The 17044-nt window shown below is 43.2% G+C and overlaps 1 protein-coding gene across 1 annotated transcript in view; it reads right to left on the reverse strand.

Annotated features, from left to right (window-relative positions):
• DIP2C (disco interacting protein 2 homolog C) overlaps nucleotides 1-17044 on the reverse strand; it is a 209614-nt gene that overhangs the window by 6685 nt on the left and 185885 nt on the right. Inside the window, exons 33-36 of the mRNA XM_019530709.1 lie at nucleotides 12310-12367; nucleotides 10035-10109; nucleotides 8214-8388; nucleotides 6065-6188 (exon numbers count right to left, since the gene is read on the reverse strand). Of these exons, the coding sequence (XP_019386254.1) occupies nucleotides 6065-6188; nucleotides 8214-8388; nucleotides 10035-10109; nucleotides 12310-12367 (432 nt within the window). The remainder of the gene's footprint in view (nucleotides 1-6064; nucleotides 6189-8213; nucleotides 8389-10034; nucleotides 10110-12309; nucleotides 12368-17044) is intronic.

Below are 17044 nucleotides of genomic sequence, written 5' to 3' on the forward strand. Positions count from 1 at the left end.
GCCCTCTGTCTGGATGTATAGATGTTTATGCAGTCTATCATTATGCACTGAGTGAAAAACCCTTTCCTTGCAAATTCCAGGAAAATACATGCTCTGTTCCACATTCAAGCAGTAGAAGTTTAAATGAGGCAGTGCTCCCCATTAATCACATTACACACGTACATCATTTCTGAAGGTATCTTGCATTATTAAAGCCGTTTTCAAAAATGTAAAGTTTGCCTACAACAATGAAAGGCATCATAGTAAGACAGAGATGGAAATGGATTGCAGTGCCACTCTTATTCTCAAGATATGTTATTAGAAGTGCTTAGTATGGCTGTGCAAAGCTTCGGTAGCCGATTTGATTTGAAGGACATTCGGCCTGATACGGCGGCTGAATCTCCAAATCCAAATCAAATTGAGAGACCAGTTAAAAAGTGTGAATTGAATCAGAAGCCTCTGAATTGATTTGGAAAAGATTTGGCGCCAATTTAGAAATTTGGCCATAGACTAAACAGGCAGCAGTCCTCACCACGCTGGACACAGCTGCCTTCAGCTGGTAAGTCTGTTGTGGTGGGTGGAGGGGGGTGTTAAGGGGGGGCAGATCAACGCCCCCAGTGATGGTGGCATTAGGGTTGCAACAAGCTGCCCAACTGGGGAGGGGCGTGTGGGACTTGGGGAGGGGGCTCCCCCCACTGTGCGCCCCTGGGCCAGGAGGGCATGGGAGCAGGCATGTACCCCTGGATCCGTGTGGGGCGGGCTGGGCCGGGCTGTGCTCTGGGAGGCTAGGCCCAGCTTCCCACTGCTGGGCTGCTCTCTGCGGGGCATGTAGACCCAGGGCTGTGTTCTGGGTGGCTAGCCCCAGCCACAGCCTGGAGCGCAGCCCTGGCTCCGTCCACCCCACAGAGCGCAGTGGAATGGGGGATATGGGAAGGCTGCAGCCACCATAAAATTCCCCATAGCCCCTGCCATCCAGCCCCTCTCCAATCTGGGTGCACACATTCACCTCCATGCCCTGCCACTGTTCTCCTACCCAGGGCAAAGCCACAGGTTGTCTGGGAGGCACAGGGAAGCTCAGTGAGCGGCGGGAGGGCATAGCCCCTGCTCATAGCACCTTCTGCCACCCATCTGGAGTGCAACCTGGCCTGGCCCTTCCTGCGCAGATCCAGGGGCACATGCCCTCTCAGAGCCTAACCCCCCCCAACCTCCCACGGAGGCCTGGACCCCCCTGCCCTGGCTGGGCAGCTTGTCCCAGCCCCAGTCCCAATCCCTCCCTCACTGTGGGGGTGTTGGAACTGCCCCCCCCATGCCCCTTCTCTCCCCCCTCTGCCCACCACAACAGACTTACCAGCTGAAAGCATTAGCTCAGTGTTGAGGACTGCTACCTGCTTAGTCTATGGCCAAATCTCCGGATCAGCACTGAATCTTTGGATCCAAATTGGCCAAATCAAATCAGGACAGTGACTTGAATCACCGAATCGAATCACTGTCCCTCTGAATCAGCTGAATCTGAAGCGAATACTTGCCACTTCACACAGGCCTAATGCTTGGCTATGTTATTCTGAAACCAGACAGAAGGCAGGGCAGCATAGGAGCTTAGGGTGCCTGTAGACATGTCGGATGCCTGCTCTGATGTGCCGTAATCGCATCAGATTTGGAGCAGACTCGACTAATTAGCATGCTTCAGCAGGCTTGGCATCTTGTGTGTTCAGCATCCCCATGCTTCAAAAACAGTGCCAGAGGCACTTTAACTAATGCTAGTTCAACAAGCTTTAGTTAAAGCACCCCCACTGCCATTTTGAAGTGCAGGACACTGAATATCTGAGATGCTGCAGGCACTTTAATTAGAGCGGCTCCCGAGAGCCACTCTAAAGCACCCTCCCTGCCGCAGCCCTGGAGCATGTGTAAAGATGCCCTTAGAAACAAACTGGTTCAGAGGCATAAGCTTTTGTAGGCAATAGATACTAAGTAGGCTATTGTTGCCTATGAAACCTTAGGCCTCTCTGAACCACTAAGGTGACCCCCTACTCTGGCTTCTGTAAGATAGGTTAAAATAGAAGCCCACAGTAGGATTTTATATTTCTTGAATATGTCAAAGGGAAAAAGAGACATTTGAAAATAACCAGAGAAATTGTCGACAAATAAATGTTGGACAATTGTGTTATGAACAAAATCCCAAGTGGCACCTCCTGAAAAGCATCCAAGCCAGCACAGAAATAATTAGGACGAAGTGTGAAAACAGCTTTATGCATTGGGCAAAAACATACACTTTTATTTAAACTGTTTCTAAGAAATCACTCAATTTCCCTATGGATCCAGGCAGTTGAAACAATAATAACTTTCACCTAAAGTATGTGATATGTCATGATGACCCAAGTAAAACAGGGTGTATCTGCATGTGCACATTTACTGTGCAGTAATTTAGGTTACTATGCAGTAACTGAAAATTACTGTGCCGTATGGTATGGGCACGCATCTATCTACGTGTGCAGTAAATATGGTGACTTATGCTGACTTGGGCGTAAATTTGATACCTGCATCATGCAAGTATCAAATTTACACCCACTTAGTTACTGTACAATAACACACATCTAGATGCCTTAATGCACAGTAACACTGCGTGTATGGACTTACTTGGGACTGGCTTTAGTTATTGCGCAGTAAATGCACATGTAGATGCACCCATAATGTGCCAGATATGTATGAACAGAAGGGTGTCATGACTACTGTTTTGGTGAAAGTATGTGTGTCTGTGAAGGACAGGCAGAAAGACAAGAGTAGCTGCGAAAGAAACAGGCAAAAAAAAGCCAATGGTAGTAAAAACAAAGCACTCAGATAGTACCCCTGAGAAAAGCTAAGAGCTTTTAGGCAGATCACTGGTTTGCACTTGTAAGCAAAGATACAGATTTCAGTTGTTCAAGGTTAAGAAGACTGTTTATCTACCCTTTTTCCCTCCAAAAGAACACTGCATCATTTATATGCATCATTGACCTATAATCAAATCCCCTACAATCCTGACTTTTGTACTTCCAACCTTTGTGTACATGCAACAAAAATACCAAGTCAGAATTTTTCAGTCGAATTTTTGTTCAAATATTCTAGTGCATTTAACCTTTTCAGTCCTTTATTTACTTTATTTGAATCTCCAGGAATTTGTAAGGCTAACAGCAGGTCAAGGTTTTTATCTGTCGTTATCAATTTATGTTCATGGAAAAAAACTCTCTCCCAAAATTGAACTTGAAAATGTGAGGTTGATTTATATGCAGGGCTGCAAGAAATAAATACCTGATTCTATCACTGATTTCTCCTCCATACAGGGGACCTCCATACATGGGAGGAAAACGTTCACAAAACAACTGGCAAGACCTCAAATTTTAGCTAACTGCTTGGGTCAGTAAAGGCTAACAGTATTTATGTAATATTTTTCAGCATAATCTATTTCCGTAACTATTCTAGGTGGAGTTAGGGTGCTGGTAATTATTGGGGTTTACCTCTGTAGTTTGTTGTAAGAATGGACCCTTAACCCAAAGTCTTGCATTTTAGTTTGCTGGGGAGTTCTATTTCTCCTTCTCAGATTGCTGAGATAGTACATACTCAAAAATTTTGCCTTCAGCCTTGAAGGTGTGTGTGTAGGAATTTCCATTCATACAAAATGATCTAGCATCTTCCCGAGAGGAACTGTTTTCCTGGGAGATTCAAAAGAGAGAACATGTCTGATGCAGCGGTCTTCAAGAAGTCCATAAAATACCTCTTTGGCTTGATTGCAGAATTTGGGGAATCTGAAAGCCTAAGTGCATTATTTTACAATGTGTGTGGGATTTCCCAAAAATGGTTATGTCACCAGTTCAGGACGCAGCATGTGCATAATCTTCTGTGTGGTGTGGCTCAGCATGGTGCTGCTGGCACAGTAATGGAAAGTATGGACTTCATGAAAGTAATATAACTGTAGCCCCATTTAAGGATTTTGGCCCGACAGACTTCACTGACCTTCTCTTAAGTGGCATTTAAGGTCTCAGAGCATCCTAATTTTACTTTCCTAATTTTGTTGCTTGGAGAAAACAATCTGTTTTAGGGTAATAAAATTTCCAAAGCGCCAGGTAAATGAAAGAGAATGGATGAAACTAAGCCATAAGTTTTCAAGACATGGCTCAAGCCCATAATTAGCCTTTGTCATTGGGAGCAGGTTCCATATTGTTTTACCCAAGCCCAAGGCTGATAGCAGCTTCTTGTGAGCAGGGGGTTGCTGAGAATTATATCAACCTTTTGTAACTGGATTCTTTTAAGAAATGGCAACCTTAAGTAAGATATTCCATATGGTCCACAGGCCAGAAACAGGAAGTGAACCATACTGACATTCATCTAAGGTATACATAACATTTATTTGGTTTAAAAGTTTCAGAGGTAGTGCCTGCAGCACTATATGCAAAAGCTGCTCACTGTAAAAGGCAGAACAGCCTGGGTGCTCTCTTGGACCATCCACATAATCCTTCACATCCTTGTCAGTTCCCTAGGCCACCTAGGAGAAAGCACTGGCTATACCATCCCGAGTGGTCTGCAACTGCCCTTGCCGATGTCTTTGCTTGACCAGACCTTCACCTACATCTAGTAACTGCAGACATGCAAATCAAAGATGACAAGGTCATGAAAAATATTATTTATCCTTTTTTCTGTTTCTCTGAAGAGAAGGATTCCTCCTAGTTCCATTAAGTATAAATGTGTGGATTGAAGATGTGTTTGGATCTCTCCTAGGGAAACGACACCATTAAAAATTTCCTAGATGTAAACCCCAAGTCTGCCTCTTAATTAGTGAAATAACTCCTCAGCTCTCACAGGCAGGGCTAGCCCACAATTTTTTTGAGGACCTCTGTAAGAAATAGTTTTGGGGCCCCCCCGACACGAAGAAGCCGGCGGTGGAGGGAAGGGGTAGCGAGCAGTTGGAAGTGAAACCGGCAGCATCAGTGGCGGGGGGCGGGGGATGGTGAGCGGCTGGATGTAGGGGGGCCCTTGGCTTCAGGACCCCCTGCGGGCACAGGTTTCACAGGATAGGACAGGGTGGCCCTGCTCACAGGAGACATTATTTGAGGTTGTCTATTATGAGCAGTATGAATTGATTGGTAATGACCTGCATCCTGAGATCTTCTGGTAAACTCACATGCTCTATGTTGGGGAATAAGCAGGGGAGAATATTAACTACCACAATAGTAAAATTTAAGAAGAAATTGTGGTGCAACTTTGAGGTGGTGAATAAAGAGATCATTATAGTTCCTGTACTTCCTTAAGACTACCCAAGTGAAGTTTACTGCTCTGAGCAATCTTCCTTACTCACGGTCAAAAACTGAAATGGATGGTCACGTCCTACACCAGCTAAATTGATTTTGCCGTTGAGACAAACTCTTGGTTGAGGCGGGGAGACAGCCCTTAAATTAAAGCCGAACAGCTACCTGCTACAATTTCCTGAAGCAGGATTAATGAAAAGCAATTCATTCCTGTGTCAACCTATGATTCGATTATCTGCTGGATTAGCCTAATGATTTAATAAATTGATGATCTGAGCTAATATCATAATTAACCCATTGATCAACTGATTCAGTTTCAATTGTGACCTTGACCTAATAACCATCTTGTTTTATTTTTAATTAGATTAGTGAAGTTATAGTAGTTTTGGCCTTTATGACAGGTTTGTTTAATCTTAATACATGTTTGATTATGCTTGCTCAGTGAAACCCTGAGAAAACATACAGATCCACTGTTTTGTTCCTTTCTGATTGCCACATAGGACCAGAACTAGGAGGAATAAGCTAAATTACCAAAGTTCCTCGAGGGCAACTTGGTCCTCTCCTTAAATAAAATGCTTTATCCCTCTCGTATCATTTTTTTTAAAAACATAAACCATATTGTATGTAATTTAAAGCAGAAAGAAAGTTTGTCCTGCTTAAAGGTGTTTATGCCAGGTTTCAGGCTATTATTTAGGATGGAGTTACAAATTCTATGAACATACTGACACAACCTTTCCTGAATTGACTGCACTAGCCAAGCAAAGCCACAGATAAATCTCATGACAAACTCAGGGCGTCACACCACTTACCATTCTGTGATGCTCTTGTGTGCTCTAATTACTGAGGTCTCAATGTCAATGGGATGATACCTCATCCCTCGCAATTCCATGGCTTCATCCAATGCACCCACAACATAAAGTGCATCATGCCGCTCTAGTTACAAAAAGGGGACAAGAAATTACCTTACTATGCAACATAAATTATAGGAATATGCACAGTCATCTATCGGTATATTAAAAGTGACATTATTGAGTATTCTGGAATATCAAGGGTGCTAATGTACTTGTAAACTTATATAAATACACTACTACCAGAATGGAAAATAAGGTGGAGGGTGGGTTCACAACTATTTTATGCCAAGTACAATGTACACCAAATGAAGGAGGGGTGGGTTTAGTCCAAAGACATCCTATTTTATGAAGTGTTCCTGAGGAGCAGACAGAAACTTGTTTTTTGGGTTTCACAGTCAGGTTTATTCTATTTATTTTCATCAGAAGGATAAAGCGTGAAACTGGCCCTTCTGGATTTGAACGTGCCCTTACAGCAGCTTTAAGTGTTTTACTGTGATGCTGAAAGCATCAAGTATTTAACCGTGATGCATATGTTGCAAGTCTGCTCCTAATACCTAATCACTGATTAAGACAAGCCATAGCCATCGACAAGCAATCCTTTTGTAGAACAATTCTTTTCAATTGTGTGGGGGGAAGGAGATTTCTTTGGGGATTTTAGACTTATAATAAAGCTACTCCATTTTATTCATGGAGGATATATATCATTTAATAAACTGAAGTTCAGATAAATGGTGATTTACATTAATTCAGAGATTTAAACGGAGAAATGTCGTATCGTGGCAATAAAGCACAACTGCATCAGCCAGAATAAAGACGTCTCCCAGGTGCTGTGTGAAATGGAGACTAGTCTCTCCGAAAAGGAGCTGAGAAATGGAGGAGAGGGGAGATTTAGTGATGGCTTCTTCATGGGGAGAGGTATTCTATTTGCAAATTATGACTAAAAAGTGCGATTACTATCCTTGTGGAATAATGTCTCCTGCTTCTCCTGGGACTATTTCTTAATGACATTTTCTTTGCTAAAAAAAAAAAAAAATCTAAAATGAGAAAATCCTACAAAATTGTTTCACAAGATTAAATGACTTTAGGAGATTGTATTATAAGAAAGTGGACAATATCCTTAATGCCTAGTAATTTAGTAATTATTAACATGTTTTCAGACTCCTGTCAAATTCAGCTTGACTCAATAGGTCCTATTCAAGAAGATTACCCTGGTTCTCATGGTGGCATTGCAAACACTGCTGATTCACTGGGCATGATGCTGGCAAACTCATCTACCATCTCAGCCAGCCTCTGCTCAGATTCCCAATTTTGCAACAGTCATAATAATTCAGATTATTTCAGCCTCATGAATGTTTATGCCCCATAGTATTTGTTTGCTTATATATACATGCCGGACAGGGAATGTCACTAGCATTTAGCAAGACCCAGTGCTTCCCTGACAGAAAACAAAATAATGCTATCTTGTACCTTTATTTCACAGATTCACAGAAGTTTAAGGCTGGAAGGGATCTTATGAAATCATCGGGTCCAGCCTCCCTGCTTTGGGCACAAAGGACCGCTGGGGTCAAATAACCCCAGCAACGTGTCTCCTTTTGTAGTTATAGCTTATATTAAGTTTTAAGGAGTTGCCCCTGAATCATTAACAAACTGGCTCCAAAACAAGAAGAAAATGATACTAGTAACTTCTTCAGAATAACTCTGCTGTAACAGTAGGAGTAATAAATGAAGGTGTCTTCTTCATGCAGTCCTACAACAACTCTGGTAAATGGTTTTTATAAGAATATTTTGGACCTTTCAAATGAAACCACTTGAGGCATGTCAAGAGGTCCCTTCCTCTCATAGCCTATGTCAACAGCATAGGAGAGCGGGGATGTAACAAAAGGAATAACCTAGCTGCCATGACTGGCAGGCTTCTTGATTCACCCTCTTGTTTCTTATTATCCATTTTGAAAATGCTCCTTCAGAGGGTTTTAGTCCCCACAGAATGGGGATATTTGATGTTAAGAGCCAGTACACACAGCAGGTCATGTCTGAAAAGCTTATACAGTATAATGATTTTTTATAGCTATGAACAAAGACAATTTAGGAAAGGAAATAGTATTTTTACCTCCATTGGCATCAGTCAGTTCTGTTCTTCTCAGAAACCCCAAATAGCCAGTCCGAGCCCAAACAGTTTGTGTGTCGCCAAAACTGAGTCTCGAATTAAAGTGATCTGACTGCAGAGATTCATCTCCATATATGGTAAAATACCCACTGGCATTATGGGCACTGTGAACCCATATCTACATGAAAAGTAATTATACTGTCATTAAAGTACCTATCCAAGGAGGAGCATTATTGACAACTTTTGCTGCTTATATTCTAGTCACAATTAGAAAGAATTAAGTATTTCTATACTGCCCTTTAACAAGCTGATTTCTGATACACATATCCCATTTCATGCTTATTTGGGGCCAAATCCTGCATCTGTGCATGGTCCCACTGAAGTCCAAGGGTGAGGCCCCACACTGCACCTCTTGAAGGTGCAGCACAGAAATGACAGTGCAGAGGTAGGGTCTGCCTAATCTTTGCAGAGGTCTCCTGCACTTGAGCTGCTTTGTGGCTTGCAGAGCATCTTGCATAAGGAAGCCAGTTCTGCAGACTTGACTAAGTTATTTCAGTCGTCTGGGATTCCCCTGGAGGTAACTGTCCTATCCAACATTTTCACAGCTCTATAGGTTTGCCCTTGATGTGCCCTCTCTTTCTCTTTCTTCTTTACATCCTGTCACGCCTTGTGATGAGAGGGTGTCCTCTGACATTAGTCTTACGATGTTTTCTGTAGCATCTGTGCTGGAGAAATTTGTCCCCAACTTATTTCAAGACTTTTAAAGAATGCTTATGCCAAGTAAAAGGGCTGGAAAATGTACGGGGACTTTTAGGGCAAGTGAGACAGGAGGACTTTGTCCCTAAATCAACCAATACTTCTTATTATTTACAAGACAATTTTCTTTTTCAAAACTTTAAAGTTAGCCTTGCAGCCATTGCAGGAGGTAGTGTAAGAAACACTAACCCACACAAGTTAACTTCAGTAAAAAAATAAATATGAAGGGGACATTGACAATACCTTTAATAAAATATGCTGAGCTCTACCATTAGCAAAGAGCATGGACATTTGGTGAACTCCGAAGGATTATAAATCTCAGGAGGTACACTTTTCTTGACCAGCTTCGTGGTTGAGACAGACTTAGCTTAAAGTTTTTAAATGCAGTGCTTTTTGCTTCAGGTGACCTGCACTGCATTTGAAAGCCTGTTTAAGTCCATCCCAACCATACAGCTGATCCAATAAAAGATACCACCCACAAAAATCTTTGCCTCTGGCATATTACCTGGACCATCCTAGCTGCACCATCATGTCAATGCTGCCAAGAGGCACACTATCATTTTAAACAGGACCAAAAAAATTCTTCATGTTGTTTAATGAAATCTTTATTTGCCCAGTGACAATAAAACATTTGATGTTCAATTTTACTATTCCATCAACATAAAATAAGCAGGAAACATCCAGCTAAATGAGATTTATGAGAATATTTTGGTCCAGCAGAGCATAGCAATCACAAGCATAATATGTTGCTGCAGTAATACTATTCAATAAAGAAACACTTTTCATGTAAGGTTTTATCAGAAGTAATGAGATAATTAAAAAATAGAAAATGTGAAGAGGAACAGCAGGTGTACTCTTCTAATTTTCAAGCGTGACAAGAGAAGGTTCTTAATAGCGATAGAAGTTTTGTGGGGTAATTTCATACCATAGGAAGTTGCATGCTGTATAAAATGTCCTTAACCTGGAATTTTTTATATTTATTTTGGGAAGATACAAATATAGAAGGAAAAGGTTTTTATTTTTATAATGTAATGCAGAACAGACTAAGGAACAATTATGATGACTCACCTCACCAAGATGAGAGTCTCCTAAGGGTCCCTTTGTTTCTGGATTAGCAATAATGATGCGAACTCCAGGGAGGATCTATTGGAAGGCAAAAATGAGTCATATATCATGAAAAACAGATGAAGCATATATCTGTTTACGCAACCATATAATGATATTTGTCCCCAGAGCCTGTTAGATGACTCTCTGAGAAATCTTTAAAAAATTAAGTAACTATCTTACTTAACAAATGAAAATAGCCACTTGTGATAAATTATCTAATTGGAGTCTGTTACACATTATTATCAGTACAATTTTTGAGAAAAATCCCTTATCTTCTCTATCAGTTGAGAGAATTCAGCTATGGAATAAACTTCCATGAGCTCAGGTGATCCAATACGGCCATTTTATGAAGCACTGGAAAACTACCTTTTTTTAAAAAAAAAGTCTTCCTACCATATGAAATATACTCAAAGCATAGAGATTCATTTCCACTGCAAAAGTTTTCCAACAAGAAAATGGAATAATACATTATAGAAAAATAAGTACCAAACCCTCTAGCCCCAAAAGAGATTTCACTTTGAAAAGAAAAAGAAAAGAAGCAGCAAATGCCTCATAAATTCTAGTAAGGGTTTTGCTATTGCTGGTGGTTTTATAGGCACCCAAGGCTCAATCCACTTCGGTTTAGAGACACCTAAACGGAATATAGACAGAATTTAAGTTTCAAAGGGTTAGGCTTTCTTCCACATGCCACCAAATTCAGTAGGTCCCAGCAGCGATCACTGGGTTCAATAAAGATAGCCAGGCATGAAGAAGAAGAATTAAACAACCATTTTTTATTACTACAGCCTTCAAGTTCAGGCAACGCCTCCACTTGGAACTACCATGTTCCCAGTGCATCTAGACTTGGGCTTTTGAGCATACCAAGAAATAATTAAGTTTGATCACCTAATTGCTTTCCCTCTAACTCGCTCCACTGTGATTCAGTTTGGTGCTGGAGGGACTTGGCACAGTATGCATGCTTTAAGGACACCTCACTTGCATCACCCATGCTGAATTCAGTTCAAATTCAGCATGGCCACCTTTGTCCAACAGACTAATGGTTTGAGCACTCACCCAGGAGAGGGAATGCATGGTTCTAGGCCCTCACTCAGACTCACACATCCCACCTCCCATAGCACTATCCTAATCAGGAAGCTATAGAAGTGAGTAGGGAAGTTCAGCTCTTGTCGACATTGGGTCACTGGGCAGCCGAGAACGCAAATCCGGGGGCCAGAAGGAGAATAAACAAAGGGAAGTCTGCCTCTGCCCACTGGTTGTAGCCCTCCCATGCTAAGGAGGAGGTTAGGTTCAGGTCCCAGCTTCCAGGACACGTTATACATTTTACACTTGATAGTCATACATTAAAAAAAGAAATTTCCCTGGGAACATAAGGATCCTCGGTGCCTAATTGAATTGCTGTCCTGCAGTGAGCATCTGGAGCAGTGGTTCTCACCTACAGTGCCCTGAGAACTGGAGATGAGAACCAGGGATTCTGCACTGGGGTGCCACGTTGCTGGTGCCACTCCCACGGGGGGATCAAATGGCCTGTTTCAAGGAGGCACACTGGAGACAAACCGAGAAGTGGCTGCAGCAGAAAGGCACCTCATTACATTATGCTGGAAGGTGCACTGTTTCTTCTGCAGCTCTTCATGGTTCGGCTCCAACATGCCTCTTGGACACAGAGGTGCAGGGCAGTTCTACCTTCTGGCAGTGGCTTCGATCTCCAGACAGCCACCCCCATGAGGTGACACTGCTTCACATCACTATTTCTAGGAGGCTGTCAGAGCTGATCTGGGAGCAGAAAAGACCCTGCCTGTCTCCATACATTTCTGCTGCAGCTCTGACATGCCTCCTCCAAACAGAGGCGCATGAAACAGTTCCACCTGCCTTGCCGGCCTCTGCTTCCAGGAGGTGCAGGGTCAGACCGGGAAGGCCTGTGGCAAGAGCATGTGATTTGCCAGATCTGCTTCTGGCTCTAGCTCTGCAGGAGCCATGCAGTACAGTTCTATCTGTCTGTGGAAATGGGGCAAATATAATGAAAACAACCTAATGAACTAATAATAAATTCATAATATCATTTTTAAATGTGGTGCTGCTGTATTTTGAAAAGTCAAGGAGGGGTGCCTTGAATCTAAAAAGGTTGAGAACCACTGGACCAGAGCTTGAGTGTCAGGATACTTAATATAAACCCCTCCCAAACCAATTTTTTAAAAGAATTAATATAGATGATGGGTTCAGTTTCTCTCACAATACTTACTTTTCCTGATTCCATTAAGGGCAAACTATGAGGCGATCCTCTTTCTACTAAACGAACTCTGAAATGGAATAAAAAAGCTGAGACTTAATGACAAAACAGCAACTACTGGTTAAAAGACATGGTTATAGCAGGTAGTTTATAACTAACCATTACCCACCAGTTTGCCCCCATTATGTATCTTCAGCAGAGAGGGTTTGACAAACATTTCAATAAACAACACGTTGGTTTAATGGAAAAGAAGTCTGGTTATACTCTAGGAGCGACCTTTATTCCAGGTGAGACATTTATGCTGGAAGGTGCACTGTTTCTGCTGCAGCTCTTTCTTCCTGTAAACGTTACATTCCTTGGCAAGTGACTCATTTTCCCACTCCAGTCACCTGGGAGCTCTGCTTTCAGAGGAGCAGTGGCTGGTAGGTGGAATTCCCTTCCTTACCCTTGCAGAGTACTGCAGTGGTCTGCTTTGTGATGTACGAAAAGGCTCAGCCTACAGAGCAAACACCTGCTGAAGAAGTCTTGAGCATGAATGTACACTTAAGGAGGCTGAGTGTAGTCCCTAACAAGCCAACTAAACTTTAAACTCTTTTGTGTGGCAGAGTAAAGGGGCTGTAGACTAGGGAAAATCATGGCTGAGCTTCTCTTTTTGTGATTCCTCATTAGGTCCCTTGACAGGAGGTGAGCTACCCGCTCTTCAGCTTGCTCCATATAGCCTGCCCTGCCTCAATAGTGTATGAACAAAGAAAGAAAGAGCTCAGCATATAGTCTTACTAGAAGAAAAGTAAAGCTTGGAAAGTTCAGCTGTTGCAGGGAAAGGAGGGAGCAGGGGAGGAGACTGCTAACTGTTACTGCAATAAAAATCACCTGTCAAAAGCTAGGATTGCAACGCACAAGGCAGGGGAGCTGAATTGTTGCTTTGTTCGCAGCCCTGGAAGTCGAGAATCGGCTGTTCAGGTGGAAGGGGCACAGCAGGACCCTGGAGGCCTGTCTGGTATTTAGAACAAGTGAGATGCAGTTCAAGTGCTTTCAGCTGGAGCACAGGGAAAAGTTCTGAAATTCAGTCCCTCTATCCAAGCCTTTGTCACTTTGAAGTTAAACGACTATAGTGTGCCCTGCTTGGAGCTATACCTGGAGACTGTAATTCTGGAGACTGTGTAGCTGAAATTATGCAGGTGCAGCGCGTACTCTTAAGAAGCTGTGGGTTGAGCAAAATACATTTTCCATCATTCACCTGAGCCGCCAGGTGGTTTCTATTGTGCTTTTTTAACCTAAAACAGACTAATTGCTGTAATGTGGTTCTCAACGAGAGAAACCTGCTCTCCCAGAACACTGCTGCAGTTGCAGCAATTGAATTACTATGAGGGAAATACAGCACTGCCTAGTGGGAGGGTACTAGCCTCTGTTTCTCCATCATATCCTTTATTACTTCTACTTAAATGTTAAGACCTTTGGGTATAAATTTGTCTAATACCTAACAGAATGGATTTCCAGCTTAGTTGAGAGCTGTAGGCATGACTGTACTTTGTAACTACTGCAACACTAACACACATTAAAAACACAGATAAGGCCTTTCCTTTATCTCCAGTAAACTATTATACAAATTTTGCAAAGTGCACTCTTCAGAGCCACCGCTAATCTACTACCTGTAACACCTCTGAGGAACTCAGAGGGTGTTAAGTGATAATCAAATTAAGGGTTTATCAGTGCCATGCAGAGGTACTGGAGGCAAGACAGCCCCCTTAGAAAGCTGCATTGCCAGGCTGCCATATGCTGCTTCTTAGCTGTGCTATTTAGCCTGGGCAAAGCACAGTATTAATACAGTGATAGCACTTCTGGTACCCAGCACAGCCTACATCCTCACAGCTTTGCATTGTGCCATGTAGTTATACCTACCATATAAATGAATAAAAATAAACCACCACCAATATGCATTACAGGAGAGGTTATATCTCACATTAAAAACCCTTTGAACTGCCTAGGAACCTCTTAGTTGTCTGCTACGCTGTTTTGCAAAGGAAAACAAATCCATATCCAATGCATGATAGTTTCAGGTCTGACAGAACCATAATAGGGGTCTCACAATTTATTATTAAATAGGCAGAGCTTTTGATTTGCTAAAAATAACCACCAGAAACACTAAAGACCACTCTATACAGACTGCCTAGGTAAGATTTTCTTAGAGCAGTTCCAGTTTTCATCCAGATTTAAGCTTCCCACTCCTGCCACTATGCTACATTTCAAATATTGATGGATAATTCTCAGTTTGAGGTGAAACAATTCCTACCCCCTCAATTCAGATACAGGTAGCAAATATTTCCTGACAGTGAATAGTAAATGCAGTACGTGTAGATGTTTGCAATTTCTGACTTATCTATGGTGTCAGACTAAGTACAAACACTTGTTCAGGCTATTATATTAACAAACATTTTATTTAGCACAGCCAGATATCTTAACACCCACTCCACTATTTGTGCAATACTTAGGATCATAGGAAAGCAAGGCTGGAAGGGAGCTCACAAAGTCATCAAGTCCAGCCCCCTGCTCAAGACAGGACTACACCATCCCAGCCACATGTCTGTCTAACCTACTTTTGAAAGCTTCCAAGGATGGAGATTCCACAACTCCTGGGTAGCCTGTTTCAATGCCTGAGCACTCTCATAGTCAGAAAGTTACTCCTAATCTCCAACCTGAATTTCTCCTGCTGAAGCCTGAGGCCGCTGCTCCCAGTTGTATCCTGTAAGGCCACAAAGAAAACCCATCTCCATCCCCGCTGTAATCACTCTTCAGGTATTTGAAGACTCTTATGAGATCCCACCCTCAGATTTCTCTTCTCCAACTAAATAACCCTAGGTCTTTCTTCATAAATTAAGCTCCCCAGGGCTGTGATCATTTCTGTCCATGTCCTTCTTGAAGTGTGGGGCCCAAAACTGGACACAGCTCTCCGGGTGAGACTTCACCAGTGCTGAATAGAGCAGAACAATCACTTCCCTTGATTTGCAAGAGGCACGCCTGTCAAGACAACCCAGGATGCTGATGGGGTTTTTTGTTTTTGTTTTTTCTGCAACAATAGCATACTGTCAGCTCTACCATATGGGCCACCATAACCCCCAGGTCCTTCTCTGCAATACTGAAATTACACCCTAGCCAGTCATTCTCCACTCTGTATTTGTGTATGCGGTTATTCTGTCCCAAGTGTAGGACTTTATACCTGTCCTTGTTGAATCTCATTCAATTTATTGTAGACCATTTCTCCAGTCTATCCAAGTTATTCTGGAGATCCTAGCCCTACCGGCTGGAATATCTGCAAGATGGTGTCCATCCAAATTGGTGTCATCCACAAAGTTAAGTGTGTACTTGATCCCGTTATCCAAATAAAGATATTAAACAATAACAGACCCAGGGCAAATCCAGGATTTGATACCTCCTCCCGACTAGACTCATTATTCACTGAGTATGACAATCCAATCAGTTATCTATCCACCTTACAGTACTTTCATCTAGTTTGTATTTTCTTAGTTTGTTAACGAGAATGTCACGGAAAACGGTGTCAAAAGCCTTGCTCAAGTCGAGAGATATCATTATTCACTGTTCTCCCCTCATCCACAGAGCCTGTCACCTTATCATAGAAGGAAATCCGGTTGGTAAAGCATGAAGATGAATCCATGCTGGCTACTCCTGAACACCTAGCTCTCCTTTAGGTGCTCAACAATAGATCCCACAAGGCCCTGCTCCCAGCCTGTCCCCAGCCCCTGTGCCACGCTTGGGGAGTGGGGTTGGGACCTCTCTGCTGCCAGGGAAGGGGGACATTGTCCCCACCCAGGCATGCAAAGCAGGGGCTGGGGAACTTGTTCCCTGCCTAGCTCTGTGCACACAGAGCTGGTGGAGGGACAGGCTGGGGAGCTTGTTCTCCCAGCTCCATGTTTGCGATGCTGAGCAGGAAATAACACTCCCTAGCCCCCGCTAGCATGGAGCATCCAGCGCCAGCTCCCTGACTGCAGTGCCACTGCTGGAAGACCCTCCTCTCCCAGCCTGAGCTCTACAGTCATGGTGGCGGGCTGGGAGATTGTTATCCCAGCTCCCTGCTCCCAGGTCGCAATGGCAGAGCGGGGGCTGGGAGATAAGCTCCCTGATCGCAATCTGGGAGCAGAGGGCCTGGAGATCCCTGCTGCCAGGGCAGGGGGATACAATCCCTGCCTGAGCTCCTGTGGCAGAGCCCACCCCAGCAGCAGGCAGCTCCCAGGGGCTGGGAGCTATCTCCTGCTTCCTAGTGGATGGCTGACTGGAAGCAGCTTTTGCGCCTGGTCAGGCGTCTACATGAGTGTTACGGTGCCGATACTAATCGGCATCCCGAGCGAATCTGCAAGTAGGATTTGCAAGTAGAAAATTCGCAAGTAGCAAATTTACTCGGGATTAGGGGGGCTTACTGCAAAGTAAGCATGTGTGCATGCTTACTTCACTCTAAACTATGCTAATGAGAAGTTAAGCATCTCATGTAGCTGTGCCTATTATGACCAAAGTTACCTTGCACCTTCACACTTTCAACCAATTCCTCCACGTGTGAGCAGTATGTCAAAAAGAGCTTTCCCCCTTCATTGGCCCCTCTACCATTTGAGCAAAGCATCCACACCAGAAGACAGACGGGTGACCCAGGCTGACCTGGACAGGCTCAGCAAATGGGCAGACGAGAACCTGATGGTGTTTAACACTGAAAAATGCAAGGTTCTCCACCTTGGGAGGAAAA

Source organism: Crocodylus porosus, unplaced genomic scaffold (genome assembly GCF_001723895.1).
Source record: "Crocodylus porosus isolate Cpor-Errol unplaced genomic scaffold, CroPor_comp1, whole genome shotgun sequence".
NCBI classification, from domain to species: domain Eukaryota; kingdom Metazoa; phylum Chordata; order Crocodylia; family Crocodylidae; genus Crocodylus; species Crocodylus porosus.